The sequence below is a fragment of the Piliocolobus tephrosceles genome, chromosome 11 (genome assembly GCF_002776525.5).
Source record: "Piliocolobus tephrosceles isolate RC106 chromosome 11, ASM277652v3, whole genome shotgun sequence".
Taxonomy (NCBI): Eukaryota; Metazoa; Chordata; class Mammalia; order Primates; family Cercopithecidae; genus Piliocolobus; species Piliocolobus tephrosceles.
The window spans coordinates 117,295,959-117,313,706 of NC_045444.1; the positions used below are offsets into that span (position 1 = coordinate 117,295,959).

General features: G+C 57.3%; 1 protein-coding gene across 2 annotated transcripts; it reads left to right on the forward strand.

The window, feature by feature from the left end:
• Positions 1 to 3,009: 3,009 nt before the first annotated feature.
• Positions 3,010 to 17,028, forward strand: ITM2C (integral membrane protein 2C). Of its 2 annotated transcripts, XM_023193933.2 has the most exons (6): positions 3,010 to 3,254; positions 11,502 to 11,642; positions 13,712 to 13,900; positions 14,639 to 14,749; positions 15,181 to 15,331; positions 15,790 to 17,028. In XM_023193933.2, exons 1-6 carry the CDS (start codon positions 3,135 to 3,137, stop codon positions 15,879 to 15,881), a joined length of 804 nt encoding a protein of 267 aa, XP_023049701.1. In that variant the 5' UTR covers positions 3,010 to 3,134; the 3' UTR covers positions 15,882 to 17,028. The 2 variants fall into 2 exon arrangements, with proteins under 2 accessions (XP_023049701.1, XP_023049702.1); XM_023193934.3 differs by lacking the exon at positions 11,502 to 11,642 and having other exon boundaries at positions 3,027 to 3,254.
• Positions 17,029 to 17,748: the final 720 nt, after the last annotated feature.

Genomic DNA, 17,748 nt, shown 5'->3' on the forward strand with positions numbered 1-17,748 from the left:
CGAGCTCAGCTGCTGAGAGGAGCGCGGCAGTCTGGAAAGGGCAGGAGGTGGCCGTCGAGAGTGTGGACAGAGTGACAGAGCAGCAGTTCCCAAACCTGAGTGTGTGTCAGAATCACTAAGGGCTTGGTGGGCACAGAACACACCCTCAGTTTCTGAATAGACATAGAAAGGGTTTGCCTTCCTAACAAGTTCCCAGGTGCTGCTGGGGCTGTTGGCCAGGGTGCTTGCTTGGAGAATGACTGGCTAGAGAAGTCAGAGCTGTCCCACCCCAAAGCTCCAAGGGGACCGCTTTACGTGGCTGCCACGGGGCCCCCAAGAGGAGGTAGCATGGTGGTCCCAAGGGGCATGATGGTACCACTTTCACCGACAGAACTTAGCAGTCCCTGAGCAGAACCTGGAACCAGAGAGGGGAGCAGGAGAAGCTTTGCCACTTGGGTAAGATGCAAGAACAGAACAAAGAGGATTCAGGTGCTGGCAAGAATGACTGTCAGACTGAGCCGAGGGCTCCTGGCCCGGAGTCACTCTCCTCACTCCCAGTGCGGACTCTCATTTCCCTGTCACTTGTCCACACCCTGTCTTTCCAGTTCCCACCCAAATCTCCTGTCTTGCCTGGAGCCTGGGCTGCACCACGACCCCACTCACTCTGCTGTCCTTCCCTGAGTCCACAAAACTCAGTATGCAACATGGACCTCCCACGGCCTCCTGGTGCCCCTTGGATTCTTGACTGGCTATACTGTACTCCATCAAATCTAAGATGCTATCGCTTGTGAAAGACGTTACTTAATCACTGCCAATTATAATTGTAACAGATATCTTGATTCCCAAGATGTTAAAATGTGAAGAAATGTGTTTCTTAGAATCCATGGAATATGGATTCTTGAGCATCTACCAGAGCAGTAGGTCTGAGCAGGTGATCTGCAGAGCATCGTGGTCCCCAAGACCCGTTCAGGGGGGTCTCCAAGGTCAAAACTGTTTTTTGCAACAATATAAGATGTTATTTGCCCTTTTCACCCTCATTCTCTCATGCATGCAGTGGAAATTTCCAGAGACTACATGTGTGATGACATAGCTTTGATGCCCAATGGAATATATGTATTCTTGTGTCTTAAAACTTCCTGAGTTTTAGTTTCTAATATGGTAAATGTTGATAGATATAAGCCACCTAAACAAAAGCTCTTGGGGTCCTGAAACCAAAAAATTTAGGAATCACTGTACTAGGTTGTGCGCCTGGCACTTGGCCAGCACTGAGCCCATGGTCAAGGGTAAGGAGAGGCCCGAAGAGTGCTGAAGGTGCAAAGGAAAGGGACTTATCCCAGCCAATCCAGGAAGGCCTTCCAGGGGAAGTGGGGTACTCGCCTGCCAATCTCAGGCATGCAGATGCTTCACCCAGGTGGCCCTGTCTTGCTGACTAGCGATTTGTGCCAAACCAGCTCTGCGACCCTGGGTTTAGTCATGCTACTTTCTATCACTATTAACATGAGGCGAATGTGTAGGTCACAGAGGCTGTGACGAAAATTAAACAATAGAATGCACGTGAAAGAATGCCACACATACAAGATTTCACATGACCACATCCTTGGTGGCTGGGTTGTGTCTGGGGCATCTCTGTTTTCTGCCACAGAGCTTAACACAATGCTTGGCACACTGAAGTGCTTGGAAAGCACTGAGTGAAGGAATGCTTGTTGGGGATGTGGCCTAAGCAAGGCGTGGAGCTTGCCTTCTCCAAACACCAGGGCTCACATCGGATCTGGAGCAGGTGATGAGCGGTAGCCCATTCCACCTTTCTCTCTGGCTCTGGGCCAAACCAGATTCCTCCTGTCTCCTCCAAACCATCTGTCTTCTTCCACCTCCCCATTCCCTCCCCTAGTTCCCCAGGCTGGTGGCCTTAGCATCAGTTAGACTTTCTTCTTTCTCCACCTGTCTGTCCTCAAGTCTGCTAGGTTCATCCAAGATCTGAGCCAAGATGTCTGGGTCTGGGACGTGGGCGCTAAGGGCCCAAGGCAGCTGCAAAAGACCTGAAAGGTAAGAAGAGAGATCAGTGGAGGACCCCGGACTGTCCTCAAGAAGCTGGCGGACTCCCCTGCCCTCCACTGGCAGCCCAACAGCAGAACCAAAGCGGAACCAACCTGTGTCTGTTGCTGGGCGCTGTCCCTGGCCCAGTCTGTACCAGGAACAAAGAGGAAAGATTCAGGGCGTCAGTGGCAAGAGCAGCCATCCCAGCAACAGAAGCCCCTGCCTCCCCAGTACCCATGATACTTTGCAGAAGCAGAGTCTTGAGTGGAACCCGAGCCTCTGATACCCGCCCTGGGGGTCTTCCCACCACTCTCGCCAGGGTCCTCCTGGATGAGTGAGACAAGGGCAGTTCAGGAGGTCACCCAATAACTGAGGTCGCAGCAACACGAAGGAGTCAGGGAGCAGGGACGGCCTTCCCTTCTCACTCCTGGCGGCTCCAGCGTGCACCCCAGGGCCCCTCAGGAAGGTTTTGCAGGAATAAAGAATGAAGGCAGAAGCAAGATGGAGAATGAAGGAGGCGTGGATGGCTTCAGAAGGCAAGGCGAGGCAGCAGGCGCCTGCCTCAAAGCCTCCTCCCTGAGCCAAGGACAGGTCGGAGGAGGGGGGCGTGGGGGCAGGTACAGCGGAGGCTCCAGCGTTTCTAAAGGGGAAGCTCTGATGTGGGGCAGGAGAGACGGGGGAGTTGTCTGGAAGCTGCATTTGCCTGGCAAACACTGGGTTAACAAAGACTTGCGTTGCGGGGGATGCTGGCCTTGGAGGGGGAACGCGAAGGGATTATGCTACAGAAAACGGATTCGAGCGTGACAGCTGAATGAATGAGTGAGCGAGTGAGTGAGTGACTGTGCGAGCGAGCGGCAGAGGGAACTCCGACCCGTCCCAGGTGCGGAGCGGCGCACCCGGCAGGGGTCACTGCGGGCCGCGCGGGTGGGAAGGGGGCGCAGGCGCGGCGGGCGCCGGGGCCCTCCCGCCGGGACGGGGCGGGGAGGGCTGGGGGTGGGGTTAGAGAGAGGGACGCGAGCGGGATCCAAACTTCCGGTGCCTGCAGAGCTCGGAGCCGCGGAGGCACAGACCGAGGCTGCACCGGCAGAGGCTGCGGGGCGGACGCGCGGGCCGGCGCAGCCATGGTGAAGATTAGCTTCCAGCCCGCCGTGGCTGGCGTCAAGGGCGACAAGGCTGACAAGGCGTCGGCGTCGGCCCCGGCGCCGGCCTCGGCCACCGAGATCCTGCTGACGCCGGCTAGGGTGAGAGGGTCTGGGGCTCAGGCTGGGGGTCGGGGGACCCAGGCGCGCGCCCCAGGCGCGCCCCGTCGGCTCCGGGGACTGCCCGAGACGCATCAGGGCCCCAGTGCCCGGGGTGGAGCGGGGTTGGGAAGTCTCGAATGATTGCTTATCCCAGAGGAGGGGGCTTGAGTCCCGTACTAAAGCGGCAGCCAAAAGCCGAAGTCCCCAGAGTAGGAGGAGTCTGGTTCTGGTCTTCAGGTGGAGAAGCGCTCGAGGTCTCTTCCAAAAGTGGGGGCCCCTCGCCGCCTAATAGGGGGAGGGGGCTGGTCCGACGAAGTTCGAGGAATGTTGGTGAGGGGTACGCGTCTGGTTCCAATCAACGGGGAAAGCCGCGAGTCGAGTCCCCAGGTGGGGGATGGGAGGAGGGTTAGACGTAGTTTTTCCAAAGTAGGGAGGTGGGACCTGATTGGCTGGGGAATTGGGGGTAGGGGGGGTCTGGTACCAACAAAGAGGGTGGGGCCGTTGATTTCCTCCCAAATTGGGGGCTGCGGGGAACAGAGGATGTGCTGCTTGGCCTGCACCGGAATTGACAAACCAGAAAGTGATGAAATAGAAATCAGCCAGAACCGACGGGGCTGAGCTTCTGGACGGCGGGGGTCTGAGGCCGGGCGCCCCCTTCCCACCCCACTCCCAGCCGTCTGGGCCTCCCTGCTCCCCTCTCTTTTCTCCACTCACAGCCTCTCGCTGGGCTGTCCCCCGACCCCACGGGGAGGGCTCCCAACTGCCCCAGTGCCCTCGAATCCTGGGTCCCCGGGCTCTGTGCGCACCCCCCCCGCCCCCCATCCCCACCCCCACCCCCACCCCAGCTTCCTCCGCCTTCCCTCTGGCCTGGGGGAGAGAAGGCATTTCCGCCGTGGAAAACTGTCTGAGCTGCGTGCCTTGTGTCCGGGAAGGGCCCGCAGGGGGCAGAACGCGTGGCGGGCAGGGACAGGGAGGGAGGGAGAGCTGGCCCAGCCAGGTTTTATTGTGCCCGGCAAAGGTATCTACGTGGGCGCCGCCCCCAGCGATCTTGTGGCGCACCAAGCCCATGTCCTGCCCGCCTCCCCACCCCGCACTGAGGCAGGACTAAGAAAGTCTTTGTCCACTGCTTACCCCCTTCCTGCTGCAGGCTTCTGAAGAGTCTTCCTGAACGCCTAGCCCCTTCCCCAGGTTTTGTGGCTCAGATTCAGTCTTGCCTGGGGCATTAAGGGGCCTGCAGAGGATGACCTGGACCCTGGAGGAGGGGGCGCTGGAGAGGGCCCTCAGAGTTGGGTGTCAGCCTGGGCAGAGACCCTGAGTGAAGAATGCCAGGAGACTGAGAAACCCCTGCCCTTTTATGGTGGTGGCTGCAGCGACCAGTGGCTCAGAGCCACAAGATTCAACAACCACCTAGGCCAGGTTGGGAGTTGCTGTGCACCCCATCAGAGCAGCTCCCCCCTTCATCTGAAGCTTAGGTGGAGGGGAGCCTCCATATTTGAAGAAGATGGTTCTGCAGCTTTAAAAGTTTGCAAGGGGTTCTTCAAGCTTCGTTTTCTTTGGAAAGGAAGCTGCCTCCACTCAGCCTGGGGAGGGGCAGGGATGGGGGCAGGAGGCAGCACGCTTGCCCATCTCTTTTCCCAGCCACCTCTTCCTGGAGATATTTGAGGAGGGAGGACCAGGTCAGACAGTGGGAGGATGTCATTCCAACTCTATCAGAAGGTCCCCCAGATTTTGCAGGAGCGGCACATTCTCCAGCCGCAGCCTGCTGATGGCATGGGGTTGGGCAGTCTGACAGAGACCTGCGTCTCCGGGCATAACTGATATCCTAGCTTCTGGCTTCTCATCAGGCTCTGAAATTGAGCGTCCTTTCTTCCCCCTCACCCAGCATGAAATGGAAATATCAACATCTTCCTGCGTGCTGTTTGTAATGGCCTTGAGCCTGCTGAGTACCTCCTCCCCAAAACTTTGTTAGTTGGACAGGGTCCCCTCCCTCTCTAATTGGCAAGGGGGAGCTTAGGAGTATGCGATCTGGGGAAAGAATTAGAATCCTAGCACCTTTAGGACAGAACTGCATGTTAGTAAACTTTCACAGCTTCCCGAGGCCCTGGCATGGTGCAGAGGGACTTGAGGTGTTGCACGTTGGCTCTGCCCATCACCTGCTAGATTTGGAGCCTTGGAAACAGTTCGCTTCTGCGGGCCTCCTGTTGCCCCACTTGGCCAACGGGCACATTTCCTCCTCACCCAGTTTCTGGCAAGGAGCCAGGCCTCCTCTCCTGCCCCCAGCAATGAGCAGGCAGGAGGCTGATTTCTCAGCTGTAGCTCAGCGCGCTGAAAACGATGGCAGCCAGGAAGCTGCTTTCTCAGGGCAGGGCGTGTAGATTTTGTCCCATGCTGTTGGGGATGCCCGGGAAAGATTATTAAAACGTTTCTTCTGGCTGGCAGTGACCCCAGAACCCTCCTCGGTGTCTGAACTGGACTCCAAAACAAGATTTATTTATTTTTGTCTATTTTTTTGTTATTTATTATTATTATTATTATTATTATTATTATTATTATTATTATTATTATTATTATTTTGGGGTTCAGTGGCATGATCTTAGCTCATTGCAACCTTCACTTCCAGGTTAAGCGACTCTCCTGCGTCAGCCTCCCAAGTAGCTGGGATTACAGGCACCTGCCATCATGCCTGACTAATTTTTGTATTTTAGTAGAGATGGGGTTTCACCATGTTGGCCAGACTGGTCTCAAACTCCTGACTTCAGGTGATCTTCCCACCTTAGCCTCCCCAGAGTGTTGGAATTACAGGCTCCCGCTCCCTGCCCAAAACAAGATTTAAAAAGTGATCCCTGGGAGGAGCACTCGGTGAACAGATGATTATGTGTTGGGGCAGTTCTTGACCCGTGTCCAGGCCCGGAGTGAGGGTGGGGTGGGGGCAGGGCGAAGCGGCAGGAGCACCCTCTCGGTGGGCACTGCCCTTGCTTCTGAGCAAAAACTGCAACACAAGGAGGATTTTGTCTGTGGACCTGAGGCTGGAAGGAAGTGCCTCAGTGGCCCAGGGAGGGATGGGGGTGGGGTCCAGCTGGGCTTCCAGCTGCCCAGCCTCCCCACGTGGTGTTTTGACTCTGAGATAATGAGGAGCCTGCGCTGATGGGCCGCTGGAACACTGCCAGCTTGGGAAGTGGGCTGGACCCGAAGCACCCCGTGGGGCAGCAAAGCACCCCCTCACACTGCCAACTGGATCCCTCTTCCCCTTTGGGGGCCCACTGGCTGACCGTGCCCCTCTTAGCCCACCCCTTCTCCCCACACCCTGCCTGTGCCTGCATTTACACACACACACACACGCGCGTGCGCACACGCACGCACAAATGTGGGCATGTAAAGGCTCATGAGCTGGGGGCTGCAAGGGGAGAAAAACAAGTTAAATACAATCATCTTCTTTCCTCTGTAATTTTCTCCATGGCATTTGCCTTTGATTAATGGTCCTGTGTCACCCCCTCCCCAGCCTGCATACCTGGGTATCAGATTTCACTTTCCTTGTGTGTCCTGGCTTCAAGCCCTTGGCAGAAGGAGCTGGGTCTCCTGGAGTGGTTGGGGGAGGGTCCCGTGCCAGCCAGGAGGGCAAATCTGGCCAGCTTGGAGCCCTATGCCAGTGTCCTGATGCCCGCTGGCCAAGAGGGCCTGGCCCGAAAGGACCTTGTGAAGCGGTGGCTCTGCTCCATCAGGTCCTTCCCTGTGGCAGCGTGGGGACTTTCAGGGCTGTCATCCGTTCCTGGGATTTGGCACCCCGGCAGGCCCCATGGTGGCTTTTCTGCTTTCCTGCTGCTTCTCTCTCCATTCCCTCATTTCTGCCCACTTCTCTCAGCAGTCCGTGCATGTTTCAAGACTGTCAGCAGATTGCCAGTGAGGATGAGTTTCTCTTAGTGCGGAGAAAAAATGTTTATGGTGAAAACACAGAGGCGTAACCTGGCCAGCCCCTCTGTCCCCTACCCCACTCTCTCCCAGGTTCCCTCTCCCCATGAGGGCGCTTCCAGCAGTGAGCTTTTGTTCTCTGGAGGTGCCTTGACTATCAGGGATGGAAGAGAAGAGGGAATTCACCTGGCCCAGCCAAGCCAAGAGCACATCTGCACAGATGCTGCCCATGGGGCCTGCGCTCTTGAATGGAGGACAGGAGAGTGATTGGGGACCCCTGACCCTGTTGGCAGATGGCATCTGTGCCTCTGGACCACTGGGCTCTGTGTGCTTAGGTGGGCAGTGTTTGCCCACTCTCCTCTCCCCCAGCTAGGCTCTGTCTTGAATCATACAAAACACACACACTTGATGGGTGCCCTGGCCTCTGTGGTCTGGAGCCTGGGAAAGAAAGCTGCTGAGGACCAGGAGAGATGTGGTGAGATGAGACAGCCCCCTAACCCCCATGTTCCCTGTTCTCAGCCTGGGCTTCAGGAGCGCGTTTCTGACCGCCGAACCCCTCCAGGCAGGCTGCAATCTGCAATCATAGTTGCAGTTAATTGGACATTGTTACTAGGGGCTGGGGCCGGGAAGCGCTCCCCTCCAGCCTTGGGGGTCTGCCGAGTTAATGCTGCAGTTGACTGGTTTACCCCTGACCATTTTGGCCCTGGTTTTGGTAAATCATTTAATGAGTGCCCCCGTGGGTCTCAGTTTAAACTGTCAGGGAGAGGCCCAGGCCTCTCTCGGGTCCCTGGACTTCTGGCTCATGCGCCCTTCACTCGGAGAGCTCTGTTGCCTTGGAAACAATGTGCAATATTTTTCTACTTTCTAAATGGGAGCCCCCGTCCCCAGATGCCTCTCTGTAACTGCTTCCTGTGGGGAGCAACATTTTTCTGCGTCTACAGCATGATAGGTGGAGCACCTGGGGTCTCAGGAAGGCGGGCCATTCGGCCATCTTGCTAGTGACCTGGGCACCAGGGATCCCGAGGGGCCAGGGCTCTGGGATGAGCCCAGGCTCCCTGATGCCCCACTGTCCCCAGACAGGTGTAAATACCCCGAGATCACAGGCTGCTTTGAGGGCCAAAGGGACAGTGAGGGTTCCAGGGCTTTGGAGTTTGAGCCTCGGTGTTGATTGGGCACAGTAGGCAGAGGCAGCACTGGGGTGGGATTTAGGGGTTCTCCCTCTGTGTGGGGCTTTATGGAGGAAATGCCTTTGCCTCCAAGCAGGGCCATCTGTGCTTTCCTGTATACTTCCTGGTAGCCTGGAATGCTCCCTTCTGCACTTCTCATGCTGGTGCCTCTGAGGGCTTGGCTCTGCAGGTTGGAGGGGAGCTGGGAGGGTGGCAGGGTGGCTGAGCTCTGGTGTGTGCTGGGGGGTATCAGCAGGGCCGTGAAAGAAGAGTACCCACCGCCAGTCTAGGTAAGGTGGGGGATCCCCAGCCTTCACAGTGAGGGGTCTTGGCAGGAGCCCCTGCCCTTCTCAGCCGCACCTGCCGCTGCTGCTCTTCAGCTGGGGCCATGGAAGCCTCACCTTCTCCCTGTTCTGCCTTCTCCAGCCTCCCTCTCTGGGGCCTCTGAGCCCAGCCCCTCCCCCAGGACAGGGAGACACGGGACCCAGTTCTGCAGCCCAGCGGAAAGGCGGAAAGGTGGAAAGGCAGGCGGAAAGGCGAGGCAGCCCTTTGCTATAAAGCTAGCAGGCCTCTCCTTGTCGGTGAATTTGATTTGTGGAACAGGCCCTCGGGCTCTCACATGTAGCACTTTGACTTTTTTTTTTCTTTTTTCCTTTTCTGTCTTTCCGGTTGTTAGCAATCTCACAAGCTAGCTTCTTTGGTTTTCCAGAATGCAGAAGCAAAAGTCTGGCCACAGTGCAGCCTCAACAGCTGTCCACAGAGGCAGCCCTAAAAAGGAAAGGCTCGGCTGATAAAGATCTGCTATTTTTATCTAGTACTTTATCCTTTACAAAGGGCTTTTAGGTTCTTTGTCTGGTTTAATCCCAGCAAAACCCCTGTCACGCAGAGTCTGCTCACATTTTGCATGAGAGACCTGAGGAGGGGGAGGTTGCAGCGCCCCGCTGGGCCTGTAGCCCCACTTGACCCCTAAATACAATCTGAGCCTGGTGTATGTTGTGTCCTAAGGGCAGGATTCGCAGCTGCTGTAGGCGGCCTGGCCTGTGTCAGGGTCAGCCACCTTTCCTTAAGACCTGCTCAGGAGTGCCGGAAGGGCAGGAGGGCAACCCTGGCGCCTGGTTTGCAAGAGCTCCTTTGTGGCTTGATCCCTGGGAGATGCCAGCAGAATCTGTCGGCACCCCCGTCTCTTGCAGCTCGCAGGAGTCCATTGGAAAATCAGAGCCATTTAGTCCCCACGCCCTCTGGCCAGCAGCTGTCCCTGAGGGCCCTGTGTACTGTGGCCATGCCTGCCACTTGCTGGTGACCTTGGTTAGTGACCGTGACTGCTGAGGACGTGACAGTGGGTGGGTGGTCCATATGATCACGGGGCCCCTAAAGCGGGGCAAGGTGGGGAGAGGCCCCCGGCCTCCTCATGGGCCAGGCAGTAAGGGCAGTGGTTTGACCTCCCACACCCTCCAGGCAGGCTCCCTTGCGGGCCGACTTGAGGGTCAGGGTGCAGGACAGGCAGGGGCACCCCATGGTGAGGATGCTGGGGGCCAGCGGACCTGCTCATGCATGTCCCCAGTGAAGGGAGGACCGGTCCTCCAGACTTTCTGTCCTTTTCCTAAGCAGGGCAGGTCAGACCCTCAGCTCCCCAGGGCCCAGGTCCCACACTCTCCTGTGCTGTAAAAGGGTGGGAGGTGAAACCTGAGGAGCACAGCAGGAGCCCCCAGGGCAGGACCCCTGTGCTGTGCTGAGAGATGGGGCCTGTCCTGAGTCACTTAGGCCTGAACCACCCCCTCCAGGGGGAAGGGAGAAAAGAAATCTATTCCCATCCCAGAACGTCTGGCTGGAAAGGGCCTGAGAGGTCACTTGGTCTGACCTGCTCGTTTTGCAGATGGGGAAGCTGAGGCCCAGAAAGTGCTAAGCAGGCAGGTAGTGGCAGAGCCGGAATGAGAAGCTTCAGGCTCTGGGGCTGGATCCCCTCCCCTCCCCTATACTGCGGCAGTCTGCAGGAACTGACCTCTAACCTCGCTCTTGGCCGTATCTGGACACCATGGAGGAGGGATTAAATGATGAACTTTGGAGGCAGAGACTGGCCCTGGGGCTTTTGCAGTATCTCCAAGGGTGAGCAAGGGACCAGGGGAAGGCATGGCAGGTAGGGAGGAGAACAAACAGAAAATTGACCAAGCTCACCTGGCTGGCCCTTGGTCAGTGCTCTGGGTAAAGCAGTTTTATTGAATTTTATACTCACACACCTACGTCCACCACCCCACACACATGTGGCCTGGAGATGGGTTAGGTTGGCTTCTTGGCAGCCCTGCAGCTATGATCTTGAGCCCAGTTCTGGCTCCCAGAGCACATTTTTCCAGAAGCCTTCTAGCCTGGCCTTCCGGACATTCCTCTTCTGGCAGCAGCTCCCTGGTGTATGGAAGCTTCCGGGCTTCATCCTGTAGCTGTTACCCCACTGTAGCAGCCTGCTTGACTGTGCTGGTCGGTGCCTGTGGGGGCCAGTGTGGATCACAGGCCTAGAGCTCCCTGGCTGGGGACAAGCACCCATGCCCAGACCCCATGGGGCTCCTGGAGCCCCTGCCCCCATCAGTCCCGGCCTCCTTGGTGGAGTTAAGCAGCCTTTATGCAGCCTGCCCACCTCCCGTTGCCTTCATTTTAGTCTTTCCTCTGCCCCTTGGTTTTAGAGTGAATCTTGTCACTCCCCAGCTCAAAAGCCTTCCCCAGGCTCCCCATCACGCAGAGCAGCGACTCCCAGCCTGCCTGGTGTGTCTCGATTCCTATAGACATTGCTAAGTCCCTGAAGTCACTGAGGCCAGGTCGGTGCGTCCCCCATCTTCCGTTTGAAATAATGTAGCATGGTCACGGCTGGTGTAAGCAAGAGGCATAAGAGCTCAGATAACTCAGAATGTACCTGCTGAACCCGGTGCATCCCTTTCAGTGACTTCCAGGTGTGTCTCGGTTTCTGTTTTGAGTGTGTCTCGGTTTCTCTTTCGAGGTTTGTCTCAGTTTCACTTTAGCCAGGATGAGTCCAGGCGACCCTGGTGGGCCTTCCCTTCCCTTCCAGGTGTCATCCCTTTCCCCCAGGACTCCCTCCGGGCCCAGCCAGTGGGTGAAGCCTGACCTAGGGAAGGGGGGATTTCCAGGGGAGGGGCCCTGGCCCCCACTGACCCAGCTTTGCTGTCCGCAGGAGGAGCAGCCCCCACAACATCGATCCAAGAGGGGGGGTTCAGTGGGCGGTGTGTGCTACCTGTCAATGGGCATGGTCGTGCTGCTCATGGGCCTGGTGTTCGCCTCCGTCTACATCTACAGATACTTCTTCCTTGCGCAGGTGAGGGGCCGGGCTGGGAGGGGGCCTCGAGAAAGGGTCACATCTACAGAGGCGTGGAGGGAAGGGAAGTGCCTGCAAGGGGGCAGCAGGAAGCCCCGGACATGCCCTCAGGTGGGAGTGGGTGCCCGGCCAGCCCACAAGACTGGGGTACCCCCTTCTCCTTGGGGCATCCTTGGATGCAGGCCAGTCCCACTTTTAGCCCCTTGTCCTGGGGAGCCAAGCATGAATGCAGGGGACAGCACTGGGCCCGCCCCACAGGGCCACCCTGGGGAATTCTCACCAGAAACTCAGGTCCAGCGGAAAGTGGAACTGCAGTCCCCCTCCAGAGCTCAGATTCTGCACCTGCGGGTCACGCTTTAAGGCTGACCTAATTCTGCCTGTGCACGGACATTTGGGTTACCAAACAAGAGAGGGAGGGGGTGGGCACAGGCAGTCTCCACCACCTCCTTCCAGAAGCGGGAGGGTGTTCTTGCTGGCACCTATCGCCCCCCTCCCCAGGGGACATGGGCACAAAGCTAGGCCAACCCAGACCTGGGAGGGAGGGAGTGTCGCCGTGTGGTTGGAAATGAAGGTAGGTAAATTGAAAGGATAAACCTACGTACAACTCACAGGGAACCTCGGGGTGGCACAAAGGTTGGGACTTGCCAGTCTTTTATGACCCAAGTGACCTCCCACTCCTAAGCATTTACCTTTGTTGTCCCCCAGTTTTTCCACGATGGAAATTGCTTAAGAGTTTGCATTCCTGGGGCTTTCCCCTTGAAAGCTCAGCTCACACACACCTGTCAACTGCCCTTTTTGTGCAGCATTCCCCTGCCCCGCCCCACCCCCTCCATGACCTGCGTCCCCCTTGTTCCAGGGTCCTGTGGGGGACCCTCCCCCAGGCCTCTTCCTGTTGTGGCCCTACCCTAGGACCTGGTCCAGCATTTCCTGGTCTCCCCTGTCCCACCCTCAACTCACACCCTTCTCCCCGCACCCCAATTCAGTGTGTGGACACCTCCCATCAGCCCCTGGGTCTGTGCCCTGGGACAGTATTAGGGGTATCCAGCCACAGTGGGACGCAGCCCCAGAGCCTCACCTTCCCTGGGCTCTCATCCCTGCACAGCCCGCAGGAGCCCCCATGCTGCAATGACTCATCCTCCCTAGAGAACTTGCACTGAATCAAACAGAGACGGTGGAATCCTGCCCATCCCAGGCCAGGAGTCCCAAACATGCATCTACAGGCCCCTCCAGGAGCCCCCTCCAGAAGTAAGAGTGGGCAGACCGGCCCGCCCGGCCATTCAGTTGATGGGATCGCGCCAGGCTGCCTGGCCTCCCTTACTGATGGAGCGACTGGACTGGCCCGCCAGACAAAGTGTCTGTCAAGGTTTCTCCAAGACAGGGGTCAGGGACGTCCAGGAAGGGTGATGGCACTTGTCCGAGGCTGGACATGGAGATAACCGTGGTGGGGGCACGAGACTCTTAACAGTGTTGCCTCCAGCTCCACCTCCCCACCTGCCATGTTAGGCCCCTCCAGGTCTGCAGGCCAGGACAGCAGGTGACAGGAAAGGCAGATGTGCACAGGCCTAGGTGCCCAACTCTTAGGTTCGTCCCTGTGGACCCCCTGCCAACCCCAGGCTCCTTCTCTGGTGTCTGCACCTCTGTGGAGGGCGCGGAGGTGGCCAGGTCCTACTCCTGCTGGTCCACTCCATTTCCCAGTCACAGACTCAGGGAATTGGAGGCCAGAAGGGACCTTAGGGATCATCATGCTTTACAGATGGGGAAACTGAGGCCCACAGAGGTCTGCTACCTAGGACCCGGCAGACCCAGCTCACCTCCCTCCCATTTGTGAAGCTGGGAAGCGCCTTGCCCAAGACTCAGCTCATCTCCTCACTGGCAGCCTCAGACCCTGACCTGATGCCCTACCGTCTCAGTGTCTCCATCTGCGAAATGGGTCTCACAGTCCCTGCTCTTCTTGCTTCCCCAGGCTTTTGGGGCATGCAGTGGACAGGTAGGCAGAGGGGACCTTGCAGAGTGCACTGTGTGACCAGCCTCTCTGACTGTCTGTCTGTCTCTCTCTCCGCCTTGCTCAGCTGGCCCGAGATAACTTCTTCCGCTGTGGTGTGCTGTATGAGGACTCCCTGTCCTCCCAGGTCCGGACTCAGATGGAGCTGGAAGAGGACGTGAAAATCTACCTCGACGAGAACTACGAGCGCATCAATGTGCCTGTGCCCCAGTTTGGTGGCGGCGATCCTGCAGACATCATCCATGACTTCCAGCGGGTGAGGCTGGCCAGGGCCTGGGGGGTGGGCAGGTGTCCCGGGGACCCAGGGCAAGGGGAGCAGGAGTGAAAGGAGACTCCTCAGAGTACAGCAGGTGTCTATGGTTAGGCTTACCAGGGTCTTCAAGACGCTGCATTTCTCTTGCTGGCAACACTGGTTCTCGCTGAGCGTGAACTAGCTGAAGCTGATTTGCTCCTTGGCCTCCTGCCAGCAGCACGCTGGCTGTCATGGCAGGGCCAGTGTATTGTATCGAGGGGTAGTATGTACACCATCGAGTGCACTGCGTGTACAGCTCAGGGGGTCTCTGCAGAGTGGGTCTTATGCATATTCATGTAACCCCCATGGGGCCTGGAACGGGGCATCTCTCGCTGAGGTCCAGGCTGTCCCAGGAATGGCTGGCCCTCACAGGTTTCATAAATGCACAGCTGGGATGTTACCATGTTTCCCAAACCTCAGCTCTGTAAACATGAGAAGAAGCTTTATAACAACAGAGGCGTTTAGCAAACAGCTGCTATTTTCCTCTATCATGTGGCGTCTTGTACAACAGGCTAAGAGAAGAGCAAGAAAAGGGAATGTGCACCCAGATGTTCAGGAGTCTGGGGTGGCCTGCTGCTGAAGGCCCAGGGCGCCAGGAAGGCATGCTGGGATTCCTGCCTCTGCTGGCCAAAGCTTCTTGCAGCCCTGCCCAGGTCAGCTGTCACCTCCTGCAGAGACTGACCCGGCCCCTTGTCCTCCCAGGGTCTGACCGCGTACCATGACATCTCCCTGGACAAGTGCTACGTCATCGAGCTCAACACCACCATCGTGCTGCCCCCTCGCAACTTCTGGGAGCTCCTCATGAACGTGAAGGTGCGCAGGGGCTTGGGGGTTGTCTGCAGCGTCCTGTCCCTCCCTTGCCCCCTGTCTCATGCAGGCTAGGTCTGAGGTGCAGCAAGTTCCAGTGTCAGGGGTTGGGGAAGCAAGAGACGTTGCTGTCACCTGGGCCCTGTACCCAGATTGGTCTCGCCTCTGCTATCCCCCTGCTTCCACGTCTCCAGAGTCAGTGCCCTGAGACCGGCTTCCTTAGTGTTCAAGGTTGTACCCTGGGTACAGTATCGTGCATGCGCCATAGCTCCTGGCAGCACAGGCACAGGCACCAGGCACAGGCGGGAAGTGCCTGGGGACATCAGAAGGGCCAGCCCAGGGGCCTCTGGAGGAGGAAGGTGGGCTGGCATTTTGGGTGAGGGATTGGAGGAAAGCCTGCGGCGCTGACTCACCGCGGCGGCCACCTCGTTTTGCAGAGGGGGACCTACCTCCCGCAGACGTACATCATCCAGGAGGAGATGGTGGTCACAGAGCACGTCAGTGACAAGGAGGCCCTGGGGTCCTTCATCTACCACCTGTGCAACGGGAAAGACACCTACCGGCTCCGGCGCCGGGCGACGCGGAGGCGTGAGTGGCTGGCTTCACCCACTGTAGCCCCTGTCCCGCGCCCCAGACCATAGTTATCTTCAGACAGTGCCTAGCCCAGCTGGCAGACAGCTGAGATAGCAGCAGCAATAACAGCTAGCGTTAGCAGAGAACTTCGTGCGCCGGGCAATGCTGTGTGCCCTTTATGACCTCTTAAGAGTGTGAGTCATTCTCATCCTCATGATTATTTTTGCTGCCCATTTTAAAGATGAGGAAACAGGTCCAGAGAGGTTAACACCCCGGAGGTCACACAGCAGGGAGGTGGCAGATGTGGGCAGGCTGACTCCAGCTCTCGAGCTCTCCCCATTTGTCACTGTGCTCTCTGGGTGAATCTGGGCCTGGTGTCACTTCCTGGCCCTCCTGTGGCTCAGGCTGAGGCTGGTGGTCTCTCTGACTCAGCCAGGATGTAGGCCTCACTGGGGCTTTCTGTTTCCTCCCAGGGATCAACAAGCGTGGGGCCAAGAACTGCCACGCCATCCGCCACTTCGAGAACACCTTCGTGGTGGAGACGCTCATCTGTGGGGTGGTGTGAGGCCCCCCTCACCCAGCACCCCCTGCCATCTTCCTCTTCTCTTATTTCCGGCCGCTCTCTGGCCCTCCTCCTTCCCCCTGCTTAGCTTGTACTGTGGACGCGTTTCTATAGAGGTGACATGTCTCTCCATTCCTCTGCAACCCTGCTGCCTCCCCGTACCAGAGCCGTGATCTCTCTGGGGGGCCCCCATCTCTGCTGACCTCCTGGGTGTGGCAGAGGGAGAGGGGATGCCACAAAATGTTTCTGTGTCCCACTGTCTTGAAGCTGGGCCTGCCAAAGCCTGGGCCCACAGTTGCACTGACAGCCCAAGGGGAAGGACCAGTTGGGGGAGCTGGGCGTGTGAGGCCCTGGGCAAGGGGATAGGGCTGGGGGGTGCGGTGTGGGCTTCAGAAATATCTGCATAATTAGAAAGGTCCCCAAAAGCTTTTTCCTTGGAGGGTACACTTTCTTCACTGTCCCTATTCCTAGACCTGGGGCTTGAGCTGAGGATGGGACCATGTGCCCAGGGATGGAGCCACCAGAGCACAAGGGAAGGTGACTCCCTGGGGGTGTCCCGGGGACTCCTGTCAGTGCCTTCAGCCCACCAGCAGGAGCCTGGAGTCTGGGGAGTGGGGATGAGTCCGTCAAGCACAATTGTTCTCTGAGTGGAACCAAAGAAGCGAGGAGCTAGGACCCCCAGTCCTGCCCCCCAGGAGCACAAGCAGGGTCCCTGCAGCCAAGGCAGTGGGATGGGCTGCTGAGGAACGGGGCAGGCAAGGTTACTGCTCAGTCATGTCCACAGGCAACGAGCCGTGGGTTCTGCTGAGTAGGTGGAGCTCATTGCTTTCTCCAAGCTTGGAACTGTTTTGAAAGATAACACGGAGGGAAAGGGAGAGCCACCTGGTACTTGTCCACCCTGCCTCCTCTGTTCTGAAATTCCATCCCCCTCAGCTTAGGGGAATGCACCTTTTTCCCTTTCCTTCTCACTTTTGCATGTTTTTACTGATCATTCGATATGCTAACCGTTCTCAGCCCTGAGCCTTGGAGAGGAGGGCTGTAACACCTTCCGTCAGTCTCTGGGGATGAAACTCTTAAATGCTTTGTATATTTTCTCAATTAGATCTCTTTTCAGAAGTGCTTTAGAACAATAAAAATCTTTTACTTCTGACCTTGACTTGAGTGTGGCTGGAGGGGAGATGGGTGTAGGAGGGGTGCTCCGGGCAGAGTCGAGGAGCTGGACCTCGGGGGCAGCAGGCAGGGAGAAGCCTGCAGACCTTGACGTCTGGCCCCTCAAGAGCTGGACATCCTGGACTCAGCCAAGGAGTGTGGGATATCCCCTTCGTAGCACCCTGAATCCCTGCGACCACTCTCCGAGCCAGGTAGAGTTCACACTTTCTGGGTGAGGAGGGGAACAGGGCTGGGAGAGCTTACCGACTCGCCCAAGGTCGTGCTGCTTTATGTGCCTGTAAACCACCCTGTAATGTTCTGCCTGGCAGATGACATCATTATTGCATGTCCTTAAGCACAAGGGCGGTGTCCTGTTCTCCACCACGTCTGGACAATTTGTGACCATGCCTGGGGGATCTGAAGTGAGATCTGGTGTGATAATCACAGGGTCACATTCTCCAGAGAATTCTGGAAGCAGCAGGAGAGCTGGCCAGAGCCATGGCTAAGTGGACCCCAGAGGTGGGAACTGTACCCTGCCCTGGGGACCAGGATGGGTACCCACCCGCTTGGTGCTGTTAAGCCTCAGTATCCAGTGAGGGCCATAAAATACTCAAATTAGTGCAGACGCACCTTGTTCCCAGATCCAAAGGCAATCATGCAAAGACATCAGGTTTTTTTTATATTTGCTGATTGAAATGCAATGCAATCACAATTAAAATGC

Bases quoted from the DNA above. Each gene is read 5' to 3' on its own strand.
- ITM2C (XM_023193933.2), top strand. From the start codon at position 3,135: ATGGTGAAGATTAGCTTCCAGCCCGCCGTGGCTGGCGTCAAGGGCGAC. The intron at 13,901-14,638 runs GTGAGGCTGGCC...TTGTCCTCCCAG, and splicing joins TCATCCATGACTTCCAGCGG to GGTCTGACCGCGTACCATGA. The intron at 14,750-15,180 runs GTGCGCAGGGGC...CTCGTTTTGCAG, and splicing joins AGCTCCTCATGAACGTGAAG to AGGGGGACCTACCTCCCGCA.